The 16,654-nt window shown below is 43.7% G+C and overlaps 1 protein-coding gene across 3 annotated transcripts in view; it reads left to right on the top strand.

The window, feature by feature from the left end:
• The first annotated feature begins 1,293 nt into the window (after positions 1-1,293).
• The window catches only part of LOC147444061 (putative 3,4-dihydroxy-2-butanone kinase), a 95,412-nt gene continuing 80,051 nt past the window's right edge, over positions 1,294-16,654 (top strand). For 2 of the 3 annotated variants that reach the window (XR_015190012.1, XM_086526795.1), the window contains exons 1-10: positions 1,297-1,592; positions 1,813-1,886; positions 15,001-15,064; positions 15,163-15,275; positions 15,387-15,434; positions 15,511-15,582; positions 15,653-15,742; positions 15,836-16,009; positions 16,163-16,246; positions 16,330-16,385. Coding sequence is in view for 2 of the 3 variants with exons in the window: in XM_086526795.1 (XP_086382921.1) it covers positions 1,568-1,592; positions 1,813-1,886; positions 15,001-15,064; positions 15,163-15,275; positions 15,387-15,434; positions 15,511-15,582; positions 15,653-15,742; positions 15,836-16,009; positions 16,163-16,246; positions 16,330-16,385 (800 nt within the window). In the remaining variant the exon portion in view is untranslated. Of the gene's footprint in view, positions 1,593-1,812; positions 1,887-15,000; positions 15,065-15,162; positions 15,276-15,386; positions 15,435-15,510; positions 15,583-15,652; positions 15,743-15,835; positions 16,010-16,162; positions 16,247-16,329; positions 16,386-16,654 lie in introns of all 3 variants that reach the window. The other variant, XM_086526796.1, reaches the window with a different exon arrangement.

The raw sequence follows: 16,654 nt of genomic DNA on the forward strand, positions 1-16,654 counted from the left end.
TATAGCTCAATTAGAGGCATTTTTGAGCATCCTCTTTGTTTAGACAAGAGAGAGTAAATTATTGTTTTGACTTTTTTTTTTGCATTCTAACTTCATATTTGACATGGAATGAAATCAAAATGAAAAATTAGAGCTCGTGGGACTATGTTTTTTCATATAATCATGATGATATAAATAAAGAGGATAAGTGTATAGAACATCATGACCGTCTCTCTCTCTCTCTCTCTTATGGATATGAGCGTGCTTCTTGAACTTGATCCAAGTGTTCACTTTACCACTTATATGAACAATTGAGGAAGCTATTTGTTAATTAAACTATTCTATAATTGCTCCACACAATTGAATACAAGTTGTTTCAAAGACTTTATTGGCAATAACAATGTTCATATGAGAGAGAGAGAGAGAGAGAGAGAGAGAGAGAGAGAGGTGTCACATATCAGTTTGTGAAGCAGCATCTTAAAGTGGACGTAACAGGTGAGAAGATAATATATAGAAAAATTATGAGAAACATAGTTACTACATGTTGCAAAAAGTACTTGGAAAAATTAAGACAAAACAACCAATTGAAAGGCTAAGACAAAACAATAAAAAATAAAGACAAAACTCCCTTTCTTTTAATCTAACACTTCTGTTTGCTTAAAAACAAAAGCGAGGCTAAAATCATAAGTAGGACATTCAATTCCTAGAGTTAAGTTTATTTTTGAGTTTTGAAAATCCATGTTAGTTTTTTTTTTTTGAGAGCTGCCCACAACTTTGAAATTACAACCAACACATACACCCAACCTCCCTAATTAGAGGCAGCCCAACTCTCAAGGTAGAGTCCTCGTGGTTGGATAGTCCAGTTGGAAGAGTCATAGCCCATGAGTTCAAAGATGGTGGGTTCAACACCTCTTGATTGCCCGAAGACATGTTCTAACCCTTAAGAGCATTTCCCATGTTAGCATTATTTTAGAGCGGATTGGACCTTGTAGAAGTTCTGCAATGTATAATTGGCCCCTACATAAATTCTTCTTTTAGTCAAATAACTTTTGTTATGTAAGAACCCTTTCATGGTAGGTTGAACAATTCAAACATAATGCAGGCACACACAATCTTCGACTCACGACACATACGGTCCACTACATCGAATTACACGACAAATCATCGTGGTGGCCCATGGATTTCATTTCTATATCTACCCACAGAATATAGTTTGGATAAAGCCAAATGATTTAAGCTTACATGGCATATGTATGACGATCATAATAAGGCCAAAAGCCTAGGCACTCCTCTCTCTCGCTCCCTCTCCCTGGCTCCCATTTCGTCAAAAAAAAAACATCAGGGGCCTAGTTCGGCTGCATCGTCGTCGTCATCATCATCATCTATCACACCTCACCCTCGTGCGCACTGCCGCGCTTACCTACCATTTTGCATCTTCAGCTTAACCTCGACCCCCCTTCTGTCTCTCTCTCTCTCTCTCTCTCTCTCTCTCTCTCTCTCTCTCTCTCGCGCGCGCACACACGCACGCACGCACGCACGCACATCTCGCAGGCTCCTTTCTCCCTCTCTGCGTTTACGCCTGGCTGGTATGAAGCTCATCAATGATCCTAGCGGTATTCACTCTATCTTTCTCTCTGTGCATCCTTGCAGGTCTTCCCGATCCCTCGTTTTCATCTTTCCATCTTCCCCGACAAGAAATGTGGCTCGTTTCTTTGATGAAGAAGCTCGTTTTGATGCATCTAGAGAGAGAGAGAGAGAGAGAGAGAGAGAGAGAGAGAGAGAGAGAGAGAGGATATTTTGTACTCAAAAAATTATCTATTTCATTGTCTACAGATGTGGTCACAGAGCTTATTGAAGGCATGGTGGAGACTTATCCCAATCTTCAGTACCTGAATGGTTTCCCAGAGGTACCAAGTGTTGATACAGTAAAAATCTTCGTGGAGGTTGTGTAAGTTTTATCGAACAAAAGACTGATGTATAGGCTCAAAGGGACTGTGGAAATGAGAACTCTGAAGAGATGCAGATTTTTCCAGTTCTTTGATTTCTTTGAAACCATAAATAATTGTAGACTTTGCCCACCTTGATCATGAATGCACACACCGTAGTAGCTATAAATTGATATGACAAGTACTGGTTTAGCTGTGCTAATCACACAGTATGAGGAGAGTTTACCTTCTTTTGGATCATAAATTGATGTATATGTTAGGAATTCTTAGAGACTTTCTTCTATCGATATATACATATTGGCTACTTTCAACTTTTATTACCCTAGAATCTCCACAGATTCCCTACGTTCCTTGCCTTGCTGTATAAGCAGAAGCAAAACTGCAAGCTTGAGCAAGCACATGAGGAAAACCATAGGCAGGAGTGAAAGCATCTAGAAGGTGAACATAAAACTCTTCCCCCCTCCCTCCTTCCCTTAAAAACAATAACAGATGTTGAGAGGTAGATACGAGAGGCTTGATAAATCGGGAGAATTAAAATGAGGGCCAAGCCAAAACGATGAATTGTCTTGCGCCAAGGGAAGATCACCATAGGGGAGGTTCCACTGATCAAATCGAACATGGAAGTGGAAAATAATGGCTAAAATACGGAACAAGTTGTGGAAGAGGATGAAATGGAAGTGCCAAAGATGAGTGTATCATAGCCCGTTGGCTAATGGTGAAGTAGCGGGGAGAGATGCTAACCGACAATCAAGCGCCCAAGTGCACGCGAGGAAAGTCATAAGCAAGAGTATGTCGGACACATTTTGAAAAAGAAAGTATGACGCGAATCTTAGGAGATGCCTGTTGTAAAGACAAAGGATGGGGCTGACAGAAGGAAGGGCGTGGAGTCGTCTACTGTAGCACGTTGGCACGAGCAGGAGCTTGGGGTTTGCGGCAGACAATCATTGACGACAGCGTGGCCAAGCGTTTTTTTTGGGGGGGGGGGGGGGTTTGGTTATATTTTTTTATTGATGTGCTGCGCTGAGTCGCGCAGCATATGCAGCCTCCTTGCTTGGTTAGCTCAGTCAACTACAGGACGTTCGCGTGGAGCAGCGAGAGTTCGAGTCCAGCATGCTAAGTTTTTGGTTGGACAACTAGCAAGGGCTAATGCTGCAGCCGATGAAATCTCGGCAAGATTCTAGCAAATATAATAATGAACCCATGAGCAAGAGTGAAAGCATCTAGAAGGTGAACATAAAGCTCTAACGTCCCCCTCTACGAGAGATGTTGAGAGGAAGATATCGAAATCTTGATAAAGCTCGAGAATGAGAATGAGCGCCAAGCTAGAAACAATGAACTATCCAACGCCAAGTGAAGATGACCATAGTGGAGGTCGCACCGATCAAGTCAAACATGGAAGCTGAAAATAATGGCCAAAAAAGGAACAAGTCGTAGTAGAAGATGAAATGGAAATGCCAAAGATGAACATATCATATCCCATTGGCTAATGATGAAGCAATGGAGAGAGGTGGAGAAGTGGTACCCCGTCAAGTAGAACACTCTTGACCAAAAAAGGAGAAAGGTTGTCGAGGTTGAGAAGAAACGAGCAACAATACAAGTCCAAAGGAATTGGCATCGGGGTGGGGCAAAGGGGCAAATGAAAAGGAATGCTGGCAACCGATATCTCGGCTGAGGCATTAGGAGCTGCAGGGGTAGGAGCTAATCTGATTCTAGGTGAACCACATTACTGTGTGTATCGCTTTAAGTGGCAAGCCAATGGTACTAAGTGTGTGCGTCCGCCAGCATAGTCCACCAAGCTTCAAAAGCTTGTGTCAGAGGTTCTGAAGTCTGCTTATGCCGTACACGCTAGAGCTCCACGCCTGTACACCATGCCGTGTATGCATGTCATCAACGACTATAGGTTATAGGAAAAGCTAGAGATTGGCAACACCTCCTCCAAGAACTAGTTGAGCCATCCTACTTCAAAGTCCCAACATTGCAATTTGCAGGTACTACTGTGGTCGGCCATACTGTGGCTGATGTGGGAACGTAATGCAATTGACTTTTTGGGCTGACCTATTTTTAGCAGTGTTTTTGGAGGCACCCAATTTTTTGTATCAGCTGCTTTCGGCTTTTGGCTTCACTACATTCAAATATGAAGCCTTGGGAGCCACTCGGCATATAAGTTCATGGTTACACGTTTGCACAATGACTCCCTTGAAGTTGTACTCTATGATTTTATGGATATAAAAAGAAGTATTGAAAGGGGCGCCAAACTTTGGGGCCAGTGCATCTCGAAGCAGAACTCCTCTGCCACCTTGTGTCCCTAACGGTTGTTTCCTTATTGTTAGGGAGATCCGAGAGACAAGCTCTCATTCCAATTCCTTTTCCGCCTATACTCAAAGCATAAAGCTCTGCAGACTGTTTCGGATTCCGTTTTCGGAATCCCAAAGCATAGGCGGAGGCCTCCTTGCTCCTTCTCCGTGATGGAGTACTTGCAAAAAGCTCAAATACAAAAGCAACAACTTGTAGAGCGTATTCACAAACTTCACTTGTCACTCCTTGTACGGAAAAGTGACCTCCGTACTCTGACGATGCCGTTTTCCTCTGTCTCGTTATGGCTGCCTAATTCTTGAGAGGTCTTGCTATGCCGTTGGCTGACTCGCTAGATGTGTTTGATCAAGAATATACTGATGACAATATGCTCTTTGTTTGCCCACCTTGGACAGTCTACAGGATGCTCTTGCTACCTTTTGCATGGTGAGTGGTGCTCTCATAAAGTGGCACAAGTCTTTTGGCTTTCTAGTAAGAGTAGATGAAGATAATTTCACTTGGCTACTTAGAGGGCAGACTTGTAGATATTTGGGTTTCCATTATCCGTTGAGCAGTAGTTTGGGCCTGTGTTACAGTGCATCAGGAAGAAACTTTGCCATTGGTCATTCTTGCACCTATCTTTGGCTGGAAGAGCTCTGGTGGTGAATCAGGTTCCTGCAACAACTTGGTTTATTACATTCTGCTTGACTCTTCACTAAGGCATCATGACACGTTTAAGGCGCCTTGTACGCAACTTTTTGTGAGGCATGGATGACTCTACTGACACTAGACCATGAGTCCATTGAAACACATTCATTTTGCCTAGAGGTGAGAGAGGATTGGGGATTATTGATACAGAGCAAGCACTTCTTGTGAAGCTCTAGATTATTTCGAAGGGCAGAGCCTTGGAAACAGTTTTTGCATCATGCTTTGTTACATACCTCTCCTGATTTTGGATCTCTAGATGTTGCTGGTGTCGCGCCAGACCATCAGATTCATCTTCATAGATGCACCCTTGGATACGTCCTACTTGTCACCATTTATGTGTTGCTTAATGTGGATTTGGAAGGACTTTCGTCTTGCTATGATCTGGCACCAACCTCCTTTTGTCGAGGAGGTAGCGAGTGAGGATTATTGGTGCTAATCCTATATTTAAGACTAAAACTTCATACTTAAGATCAAATTGAGACTCAAGAGACTGAGTGTGTGTTTGCTTGATTGAAAACTGAGTACAATAGGCTCCTTATATAGGAGACGAAGAGACACAAATGAAAAGACACATCTCATGGTAAAGAGACGCGACTTTAGATGTAAAGACACATCCTTTCGGCGAAAAGCTGCAACCATTGGACGAAGAGTCGCAATCGTAGAGCGAAGGGGCGTGACTAGTCGTCGAAGGAGTGTGGCTTTTGGTCAAGAGGCATGTCTCTTGAGCGAAGGGTCGTGACCATCCAAGCGTAGGGGTTCTCCTTGGCTTGGCACTTTGCGTATCTGCAACTAGGAGTAGATATAATATTGTAACATAGTCAAAATCGTGATGTTCCCTCCCATTTAAAATGAGAGCCCGTGTCAAAGAAATGACTTTTGATGTTGATAGAACTCTGGAAAAGCATTGATTCTCCGAAAATCTTCAATCTTTGAGTTATCTGAAACCTTTGTCTTGAACCTTTTCTTCTTGCGAAAACTTTTTGCTTTGATTGCTAAATCCCATGTCACTGCATTATTCAAAGGCTTTTTAGAGGAATCTGGCATAATCAGGTTGATTGCAACGAAAGATTGATCTTCAAAATCCGTAGTGTGATGTAAGACTTTTGACTTAAAATCTTCAGATGGGATAACTTTAACTTTAGTAATCGCTGAAGAGGATTTTGGCTTGAGAGTGTAATCATCTTCTAATAATGAATCCCAAAATTCTTCAGAATCATCATGTCACGTGACACATCCCAACCCTGTGTCCGTGGACAAGCTACACCACAGCAGGGTTCAGTCAAGTCTAGATTAGCAATGATCTGGCACTTTTGTGAGTCTATTCGTAGATCGTGCATGCCCAGTCACTTAGCATAGATGCATATCCTCCGGTTGCACACAACATGATCATCGGAATTCCCATCAGAATCCTTTAGCATCAGTTAGGGGAATTTTCCAGTGCATTTAGCCTATTTTCCTAGCGTTTTTGCATTTGCAGAACCCCGGCGACAGAAGGACCAATTTCAGCCCTTGGCGTTTTTGGATTTCAGCAGCAAATTAAGACCGGCATCATTCACCTGAAGTGTAGCAGATTCAGCCCATAAAGACCATCAGTTTTCAGCCCTAAGAAACCTCAGTTTTCAGCCAAGAAAACGCAGCCAAAACAGCCACCAAAACAGTTCCGAAATTCAGCGATTAGAAGATCTCAGATTTCAGCCATTGTTGTCATCGTCATCGTCGTCGTCATCGTCGTCATCGGCATAGACCAAGTTGCATAGTCCATTGCATACGCATTGTACACCTTTGTGCAATCAAAGAATAGACCACTCTCGCCGACCAGAGTGCGGCCTTCGGAGGAGGGTTTTACAACCTCTCGGGTGTCGTATCTCTTCTCTCTCCTTCTCTCAGTCTCATTCACTTGCACGCACAATCCATTCACTTTGTTCGTGATCATAGCACTCTCCATAAGACGGAAAGCTCTCTCTTTCCCTAAGAACTAAAAGGAACCTTGAGCAATAAAGATCACTAATCTTGAGAAAATACAACATTCATTCCGCTGCACCTAACAAATCATCAGATAATGTCACTTCATGACTTGCAATTGGCATATCCTCATCCAACAAAGAATCAAAGAAAGCATAGTCGTCTTCAGACTCGGAATCTGCAACTATATCCTTATCATTATCCGGTAACGAAGTATCACTTGGAAAAACCTCTTGCTTGAAATCATCTTTGTCTTCAACAATTGATTCAGGAGAAGTTAATGATTTAAAAAATTCATCAATTATAATTTCTGCATCTGCATCGGAAATCATGTTCGTTTCATAATCCACTGTATCATTCTATTTGACTTGTACACGTTAGGCTTGAATCACTCGTTCTGCATGATAAAGCCCGTGTAAAATTAGTTCACGTCTATCTTTGAACAAATTGATAGTATGTCCTCGAAAGCTAATTGTGGGATCGTATTGAAATAACCAATGCTGACCAAGAATCATGTCGCACTAAGATAAAGGCATGACTTCGAAATCCAATTGATCTGCATAGGTTTGAATCTTGAACTGCAACTGTCGAACTGTCTGATCACAAGTCAAAATTGATCCATCTGCTAACTCCACATCATATAATGAGATGTCTTCTGAGTTGGTAAGCCAAGCTGTTGAACTATTTGAGTGCTGACGGAAGTATTAGAGCATCCGCTGTCCACCAAAACGTTGATGGAGCGACTATTGAGAGTTCCAAGAAGGCTCAGAACTTGCTTTTAAAGAGGCTCCAAAACTGAAGAATTGCATTGAGCATGCTTCATAAGAATAGTCGTATCCGCCGAGACATGAATTGTATTGACCACATATTTTCCTTTATCTTGAGCAGAATCTGGTTGTGAGCATTTGATGATGTTTTCCGTGTTGGAATTTCTTTTCAAATCAGACGGATTTGGTCTCTTTGGACATTGATACCACCTATGGTCACCACCGCAAATTGTACATAATCCTTCCTTCTTTGAAGTCGAAGATGTATTTGACGAAGAGTCTTGTTGAGTATTGGAATGCAGATCTTGAGAAAAATCACATCCTTTACCACGATCAAGTAGAGCATTTGAAGAAGATCTGCTTTTAGATTGTTTATCTTGAGAATAGAACCTTGAAGTTGAATAAGGTGTTGTGGCTTGCTGTTTGAACCGAGATTGATGTTGCTGACTTTGGCTATAGCTATCTCTCCGATCGCGTTGTGAAAAGCGAGCGCTATTTGAAGATCTGTCACTAGGGAGAAAATTCCGTGTAGGGCACCGATTATTGCCAAGACGCTCCAGTTAGGCAATTGTAGCATCCAAGGTGATAGGGTTGTATTTGTGCACATCGTCCTTCAAGTTGGGTTCGAGTCCGTTGATAAAGCTGTGAAGTTTATTAGAGGGACTAAAGGTCTCTATCTTCAGAGTTAGCCTTTGGAACCCTGTGATGTACGTGGCGAAGGAACTTGTCTGGCTCCGGTGGCGAAGAGAGGACCGGACATGAAAATCCGCATTGGCAGGCTCGAACGCCTTGCGAATAGCACGCCGGAATTTATCCCAAGAAGGTGTGTTTACCATCAGCAACCCGTCGTTGCCACCAAAGAAATGTTGTGTCCTTGAGCAGAGAACTAGCAAGTGCAACTTTTTCTTTGGTAGCAACCCGTCGTTGCCACCAAAGAAATGCTGTGTCCTTGAGCAGAGAACTAGCAAGTGCTACTTTTTTATTCTCGACCAAATATGTGTTTGATAAGTAAAGTTTAAACCTCCATTTTGAACAGTCGTTGGTCCATCACGTGCTTGTTGCGGCGACCATTATACGGTTCCGACAGTTTAACATCAAGCTTCTTCTTTTGTGCAACATTAAAATTTTTATAAAGTAATTGAAGTTCGCGATTGTCTACCTCATCAGTTGGATCTGGTTCGTTTGGCTCGTCCACTGAAGCTTCAGAAGAAGGTAGTAGAGAAGCAGCATTAGTTGTTCGAGAAGCAGTAGGACGATTTCGAGAAGTGTTTTGCGTCTACATCTCATCCAAGCAAGTGTGTAGTGATGCGAGGCTTGTGGAAAGTGTGGCCATCTGCTCCTTGATAAGAGTAAGGGCATCGTCAAACTGACCACCTCTGTCCTGAGAATTCGGCATGGTTAGGCCTCAAAGGGAACTCACGAACAGGTACAGGTTTTGGTTCGAGAACAGATTCTGGGACGGGTACAACTTCTGGGACGGGAGCACCTATGAGAACTGGAGCGCCCTCCGGGACTTGTTTTGGCTCCGGCGAATTGGGAAATGATAATTTCGGGTTCAAGAGTGTCCGGAATCACGATCACCTCGCGTTGAGGAGGATTTTCGGGTAAGAGTTCCTCCGGAATTGCGTCTATGTACGAGATGAAGGGAATAGGCACATAATCCCCGTTGGCCATCGCAGAGAGGGTTGAATTCTGCCAGCGTTGAAGGATGGTTGAGAGATCGCAGCGTTGGGAAAATGCAAGCGCTGATTGCTCGTCATACTGGTTGCGCGAGTTTTTGTTTTTTTTAAATGTATTGAAAGGGCACTTTCACACTACCTTTTAATTAATGGGTTGGCCGGTGTTACGTGCACATCTAACCCTATGTGCATGTAGACAAGCTACTTCATGACAAGGGTTCAGTTCAGCTTAGGAAGCGTTCTGGCACCTTTGTGAGTCTGTTCGCAGGCTGTGCATGTCTAGGCACGTAGAGTAGTTGCATTTCCTCTGGTTGCACACAGCATGATCCGACGAATTGGGAATTATGATAATTTTGGGTTCGAGAGTGTTCGGAATCACGATCACCTTGCGCTGAGGAGGATTTTCGGGTAAGAGTTCCTCCGGAATTGCATCTATGTGCGAGATGAAGGGAATAGGCACATAATCCCCGTCGGCCATCGCAGAGAGGGCTGAATTTTACCAGCGCTGAAGGATGTAGAGAGATCGCAGTGTTGGGAAAATGCAAGCGTTGACTGGTCGTCATACTGGTTGAGCAAGTTTTTGTTTTTTTTTAATGTATTGAAAGGGCACTTTCACTCTTACCTTTTAATTAATGGGTTGGCTGGTATCATGTGCCATCTAACCCTATGTGCATGTGGACACACTACTTCATGACAAAGGTTCAATTCAGCTTAGGAAGCGTTCTGGCACCTTTGTGAGTCTGTTCGTAGGCCGTGCATGTCCAGGCACTTAGTAGTTGCATTTCCTCTGGTTGCACACAACATGATCATCAGATTACAGTCGGTACCCATCAGGAGCATTTTACAGTGCACAAAACCTATTTTCCCTATTTTAGCCATTTTTCACTTATTATTAATAAGTGACTGTTGGAAAACTGGGTAGGGCAACTTTGGCAAGTTAATATATAAGAAAGCTAGCGCTAGCACTTTTTGGCATAAGAGGCAGCAGGAGTCCACAAAATTACAGGCACCTTCTCAGCAAGACCGGAAGGAGGCCTAGCGTTTCCAGCCAACAACAGATCAAGACCAGCGTTTTGGCATCAGATTGAGCCTAGCGTTTTCAACAGATGCAGATCAGCCCTGGCGTTTTACAGACAGTAGATCAGCCCTGGTGCAAGCATAAGATCAGGCCTAGCGTTTTTGCAAGTTGCAATTCATGCTAGCGTTTTGCAGATTTCTGGCGACAAGACCATCCCTAGCATCAGCGTTTTCAGTTTTCAGCAGTCAGACTCTGCACCGCAGCCCCAAAACCTCGCAGATCTCACCTTCTCGCAGCAGATCCTCGCCGCATGGTCAGGTCAGCGAGAGTTCGCAGATTTTGCCCGCTATTCGCAGATTTCAGCATCTGCGTTTTCAGCGCATCGTTGTCGCCTCGTCGTCATCGCCGTCGTCACCGACATAGAGTCAGAATTCAGCAGATACAAGATTTGCAGATTTCAGCCCCTAACATTTTTAGTTTTCAGCCCGTCTTGTTGTCGTCATCATCGTCGTCGACATCGTCGGCAAGTCCATTGCATTTAGACCATTGTACAAGGATCGTGCAATCAATAGCATAGACCTCTCTCGCCATAGAGAGTGGGGCTCTTGGAGGAGGGTTGACAACTTTTTGGAGTCGTATTCTTCTCTCTCTATCTCTCAGTCTCAACACCTTTATTCACAGTGTTTATCCACTTTGTTTGTGATCATTTGCACTCTCTCACTAAAGGAGTGGAAGGCTCTCCCTTCCGTAAGTAAAAGGAACCCTTGAGCACAGTTCAGAGCACTCATCTTGAGCAAAGTTCAACATTCACTTCCGCTGCACCCTACAGCCGGCCACTTGGGACATTAAAAGGGATAATTTAAAAACCTCGCGCTGCTATTGTTGTGCGTAAATAAACTCCAACGAAGAGGTGTTTTAATCGTTCAGCGAAAGGACAGCCAGCAGAGCATGCGCCAGTGAGCAGCAAGCAAAGAGGCACTTTCAGCGAAGAGGCGCGCAAAGGGAAAGGACATGCCTTTGGGAAGGGATGCGAGCACGCACACACACATCTAGTTCTGGTATGCCTTCATTCACGTTGTTGACTCCATATTCTTTTATGTGCTCTATGTATATATTACAGATAGTGTAGGATAAGAGTTACCTCATAGGATGCTGAAATAAGGACGCCACCGTTCTTCTGCTGCCGTACAACTCTGGGAAGGGTTAGCGCGTAGCGACGAGGGTGAGAGGCTCACAACCTTCGGGTCCCGGAATTTTTTTTGCTCTGATACCATTGTGAGGATTAGTGGTGCTAATTCTATATTTAAGACTAAAACTTCATACTTAAGATCAAAGTGAGACTCAAGAGATTGAATGTGTGTTTGATTGATTGCTTGAAAACTGAGTATAATAGGCTCCTTATATAGGAGACGAAGAGACACAAATGAAAAGACACATCTCATGGTGAAGAGACGCAACTTTAGACGTAAAGACATTCTTTCGGCGAAGAGCTGCAACCATTGGACGAAGAGTCCAACCGTAGAGCGAAGGGGTGTGACCAGTCTTTGAAGGAGTTTGGCTTTTGGTAAAGAGGCATGTCTCTTGAGCGAAGGGTCATGACCATCCAAGCGTAGGGGTTCTCCTTGGCATGGCACTTTGTGTATTTGCAACTAGGAGTAGATATAATACTGTAACATAGTCGCACCGTGACAGCGAGGCAACCACTTGTATGGAATGCATATGTGACAGATGCAGACGACCTTCAGCTAGGTGAGAGGACTCACATTGATTGGGCTAGATGGAATGACGGACCGACAAGCTTTTTATGTCGTTGGTCAAATGCTTCCTTGGTTGGGACACAAGTTATTGGAGCAACCTACGAGATTTGCAGAGGGGTTACTGCCTGTATGTGAGAGATTGATGAGGCCACTCGACTTGATTGGCATGCCTTGATCGAGGGGCAGAGTGCTTTTCCTTCCCATCAAGGATGGTGGGTGTACTTCGATCCCATCTCCGGAGACCCGATTGTTACTTAGCAGGGACTCTAGTCTTTAGCATCGCTGCGACTGGCCATCATGGACGTCACATCAGATTGGACTTTTAGGGTGAGGTTTCACCTGATCAGTCGCTGATTGCCCATTGGCATCCTATTAGAATGGTTGGGTGTTTCCAGAGGAGATCATGTGGCGACCCTGTTTTCATTGTTGAGGAGGCTCTACTTTGGAAACTATGGATTTGGCAGGGCAAGCCCCTTGTTCAGCTGGAGTGGGATCCGAGAGAGTGGCACTGGCCTTCATTGAGCGATGATGATGGCCCTCTATCCTTTTTTGAGTACACGGTCTTCCTTAGGAGGAGGTTTCTTTTGCGCAACCGGCATCCACCTCCTTGACCACACCAGTCTGAGGTGTGGCAAGATCAACGCATCCTCCCAACTTTTTAGCGACAATTTTGGTCCTGCATCAAGACCCTCCGGATCAGCCGCAGGATATGTTTTTTCATGTGGATGATAGCACATGCTGGATTGGCTGTAGGTACTTGGTCATCAGTCATTGCTCGTTATCCGATTTGTCAGAGATATACTTTGGAGCCTTTGGGTTTGTCCATATGCGTAACCAGTGTGGATGGCAGTTTGTTGTTTGTTGACTAGAGTGGGCATCCATGATGGGTTTGTATCGTGAGGGGCAGTTGCATGGCTTTTGCAATTTCCGGGGTCACACACCTTTTTTCAGGGCTTGCTGATAGATGTGGTCTTCTTGCTTACTCCCTTAGGATATCGGCCAGGTACTCTACAGATGATACGAGATGCAGGTCATGAGTTGGATTTTTGCCACGACAATGCAATTTTAACCACGATATGCAACATTACGCTTTGGTCCATGTGGAAGGCTCGCTGTGCCCACATTCTGGGTTGTTAGTCCTCCCCTACATCCACCGTTTCGGCAGCCATTTGGACAGAGTTGCTGCATACTCTTGGCGGTTAGTGAGATTTTTCAACAGGCTCCTCTAGGGCAGCGGAGCAGCGTCGATGCGCCTTTCTTCACAGATGGGCGAGATCATTTGTTCTTTTCCGTCGAGATCATGGCCACATCACGTGGCATTATGCACCCCCACAATGGTTACTTTTACATTCATCATATAGGCCACCTTGATGTATATATAGTTCACACCTTGTTAGCCCACGTTTGTACTTTCTTTGGGTGATAGGCCATTGTGCATCTCCAGAGCTCTCTTATGTACACATAATACAGCCCCCTTTCTGAGAGAGAGAGATTTTATTGTCGTCCTCGGAGGTCAAATATGACCAATGGGACCAAAGTAACATGTGATGTAGTATGTGTATGGCTGATGAGAGAGAGAGAGATGTTAGACTTACACCACTTTGCTACTTCACAGGTCTAGTGCATACTTGTATGGCTAGTAATAAGTATGTCTCTGGGCTGGCCACCCATAGTCTAGGTTGTACCTGGTCCGGCCGCCCGAGTTTGGGGCCGGCCGCCCACTTTGTCCGGGCGCCCTCATATAGTTCCATATATCATTTTTTTGTTGGGTCGTGGGGATTTTTATCAGGCCTTGCCCTACCTCCCCTTGGGCACCTACTTATAGGGGCAGGGGGGTACCCACTTCCATATCTCATCTCACAGGGATCACACATTTGATTGTATTGGGTCTTTTGCTCTGGTAGTCAGTGGGGGGCTGATCGCCCCCTCTTCACCATCTCTGGCGTTTGTGTCTACTCTCTCTCTCTCTCTCTCTCTCTCTCTCTCTCTCTCTCTCTCTCTCTCTTCCGCACGCGCACTCACATGGTATGAGAGCCCAACACACATGGTATCAGCAGCTTAGGCTTTCCATGGCCTGGGACAGCGCATCTCTGCATCAAGTTCTCCTCCCAAGATCAGCATAACCAGCGTTTTCATGAAAAATCTGCCAGCGTTTTGCAAACAACGAGACACACAATTGTTGTCTAACATGCTACTCCAAATGGACGTCAAAATTTAAAGGGCGTTTCAGGACCTAGACTTACGGAAGGATAGGCCTCTTGTATGATTTATTAGTCAGCACCGGTTGCCCCAACTTTCTAGGTAGAGCTTGGAGGATCTACTGTCTAGTCTTTCGAGGATGGTATGGTGGATGAGGCAAAGGTTGTTGCATTAGTCATAAGAAATAAAATCCAGAGCCTTCAAATGCCAAATTACACTTCGAAGAGTCGACAATCAGTGTTAGGTACTTGTATGCACTTACACATGAGCATATGCTTATGAGTTCATAGACCACACGTCAACTCACATTCATTTGCTGCTGGTTTGCTATTCTGTTTCAATTTTGTGGAATCTGGTGTTACAACATCTATAGAAGGTCCCAAAAACAGTTGTCATGTTTGGTCAGCTCCAAATGGGGAGGAGGAATGGAAAAGGAACTTATGAACTCTATAGGCTCCAAGATTGTAGTCCTTAGCAGTTTAAACAGGAGGTGGTAGAATCGGGACTCAAAATTTGAGAGTAACTCGTTTCTTTTTAAAATGCTCATTCCATGTATTCTAGAACATATGAAAGCATCACTAGAAGCTAGGAACTAGAACAATCATTTGTCAGCGATTGTTAACAAGCCTGTGGCTCTTGGATTGCTTTCCTTTCTTATGCTTGTCGTGGTGCGATGATGGTGATGAATGGCAGGTGAAGGTTGTGCTTCGAGCTGATGTCTATAAAGGAACTTTTGATAAAGTGGCCATAATTTCAGGTGGGACTGGTTGAATAAATACTTCCATTCCTAGATCAATAAGCTACAATATTTAATTCAAGTACTAAATCATTATTAGTTACTTAACAAACTTGCAGGTGGGGGTAGTGGTCATGAGCCTGCCCATGCTGGATTTGTTGGAGTTGGAATGCTCACGGCAGCTGTTTGTGGCGATATTTTCACCTCGCCTTCAGTAAATGCAGTTCTGGCTGTAAGAATTTGTTGTTTCATGGAATGAAATCTATTGCGGATATTAATGAAGCAGTTCCATAATCTGCCTTTCTGGGCAAGTCTTTGTTTAAAGCTACAATTTTTCCTTTAGGCAATAAGAGCTGTTACTGGTCCACCTGGATGTCTTCTGATTGTGAAGGTAATATATCAAATTTTTGAGTGCTCTGTGAATTGATCCTACTGCCTAAGGTTAATCAGATTATAGAAATCTGTAGAATTATACTGGGGATCGCTTAAATTTTGGTCTAGCGGCTGAACAGGCTAAAGCAGAGGGCTTCAAAGTTGAGGTAGGTATTCATTTAAGAAACCATATAATTTTCAGCATTTTTTCTTTTGTAATTTTTAGATTTCCGTTAGATGGTGATCGTGGGTGATGATTGTGCCCTACCTCCTCCAAGAGGAGTTGCTGGGCGTAGGGGGCTTGCTGGCACACTTTTTGTACATAAGGTTAGCCTGGTTTTTAAACCGTAAAGTGGAAATACTTTCTAATTTTTATGAAATTTTGATTCACTGTTCTTTTTAACTATGGAAGCTGATCAGGTTGCTGGATCAGCTGCTGATGTGGGGCTGAGTCTTTCTGAGGTGACAGCTGAAGCTGCAAGAGTGGCAGAATTGGTAGGCACCATGGGTGTTGCTCTTTCTGTATGCACAATCCCAGGTCAGGTTACATCGGACAGGCTAGACTTTGGAAAAATGGAGCTTGGACTGGGCATCGTGAGTGAGCTCAATCAACTTTTGTTTACTTTTTTTATGTCCGATATAGAATGTTTGGTTTGGTATTTAGCTAACTACGAACACGAATGTACTCCATTTTTTTGAGTAGTCGTCATCTCATTTTATTTACATTTAGTTTTTATTATTATGCAGCATGGAGAGCCTGGTGCTGTAGTTGCTGATATACAGCCTGTTGATGTAATCGTTACACATGTCTTGAAGCAAATTCTTTCACTGGTACTACAAATCATTGTGATAGACGGGTCTCATTTAAATAGTTTCCAATTCTTGCTGATGTGCATGTTTTATTTTTGGTGAAGGACACGCAATATGTGCCCATCACGCGAGGAAGCCGGGTGGCCCTAATGGTGAATGGGTGAGTGCAATGGCATGTGGTCAGTTGAGCTTCAAAAGAACAATAAATAAAAACAAAAAGTTGGAATCATCAAACTATATGTATGGGCAACAACATCAATAAAATGCATATTTTCCTCAAGGGCCAGCAGCTAGTTTTCAGCTTGGTGGTGCATTTATATTTATCTTTGTAGCTTACCTGCTGTGACAATTTTTCTTAAGAGCCAGCATCTAGTTTTCAGCTTGGTGGTGCATTTTTATTTATATTTGTAGCTTACCTGCTGTGACAAT

The sequence above is a fragment of the Adiantum capillus-veneris genome, chromosome 13, assembly GCF_014529385.1.
Source record: "Adiantum capillus-veneris isolate H3 chromosome 13, ASM1452938v2, whole genome shotgun sequence".
Taxonomy (NCBI): Eukaryota; Viridiplantae; Streptophyta; class Polypodiopsida; order Polypodiales; family Pteridaceae; genus Adiantum; species Adiantum capillus-veneris.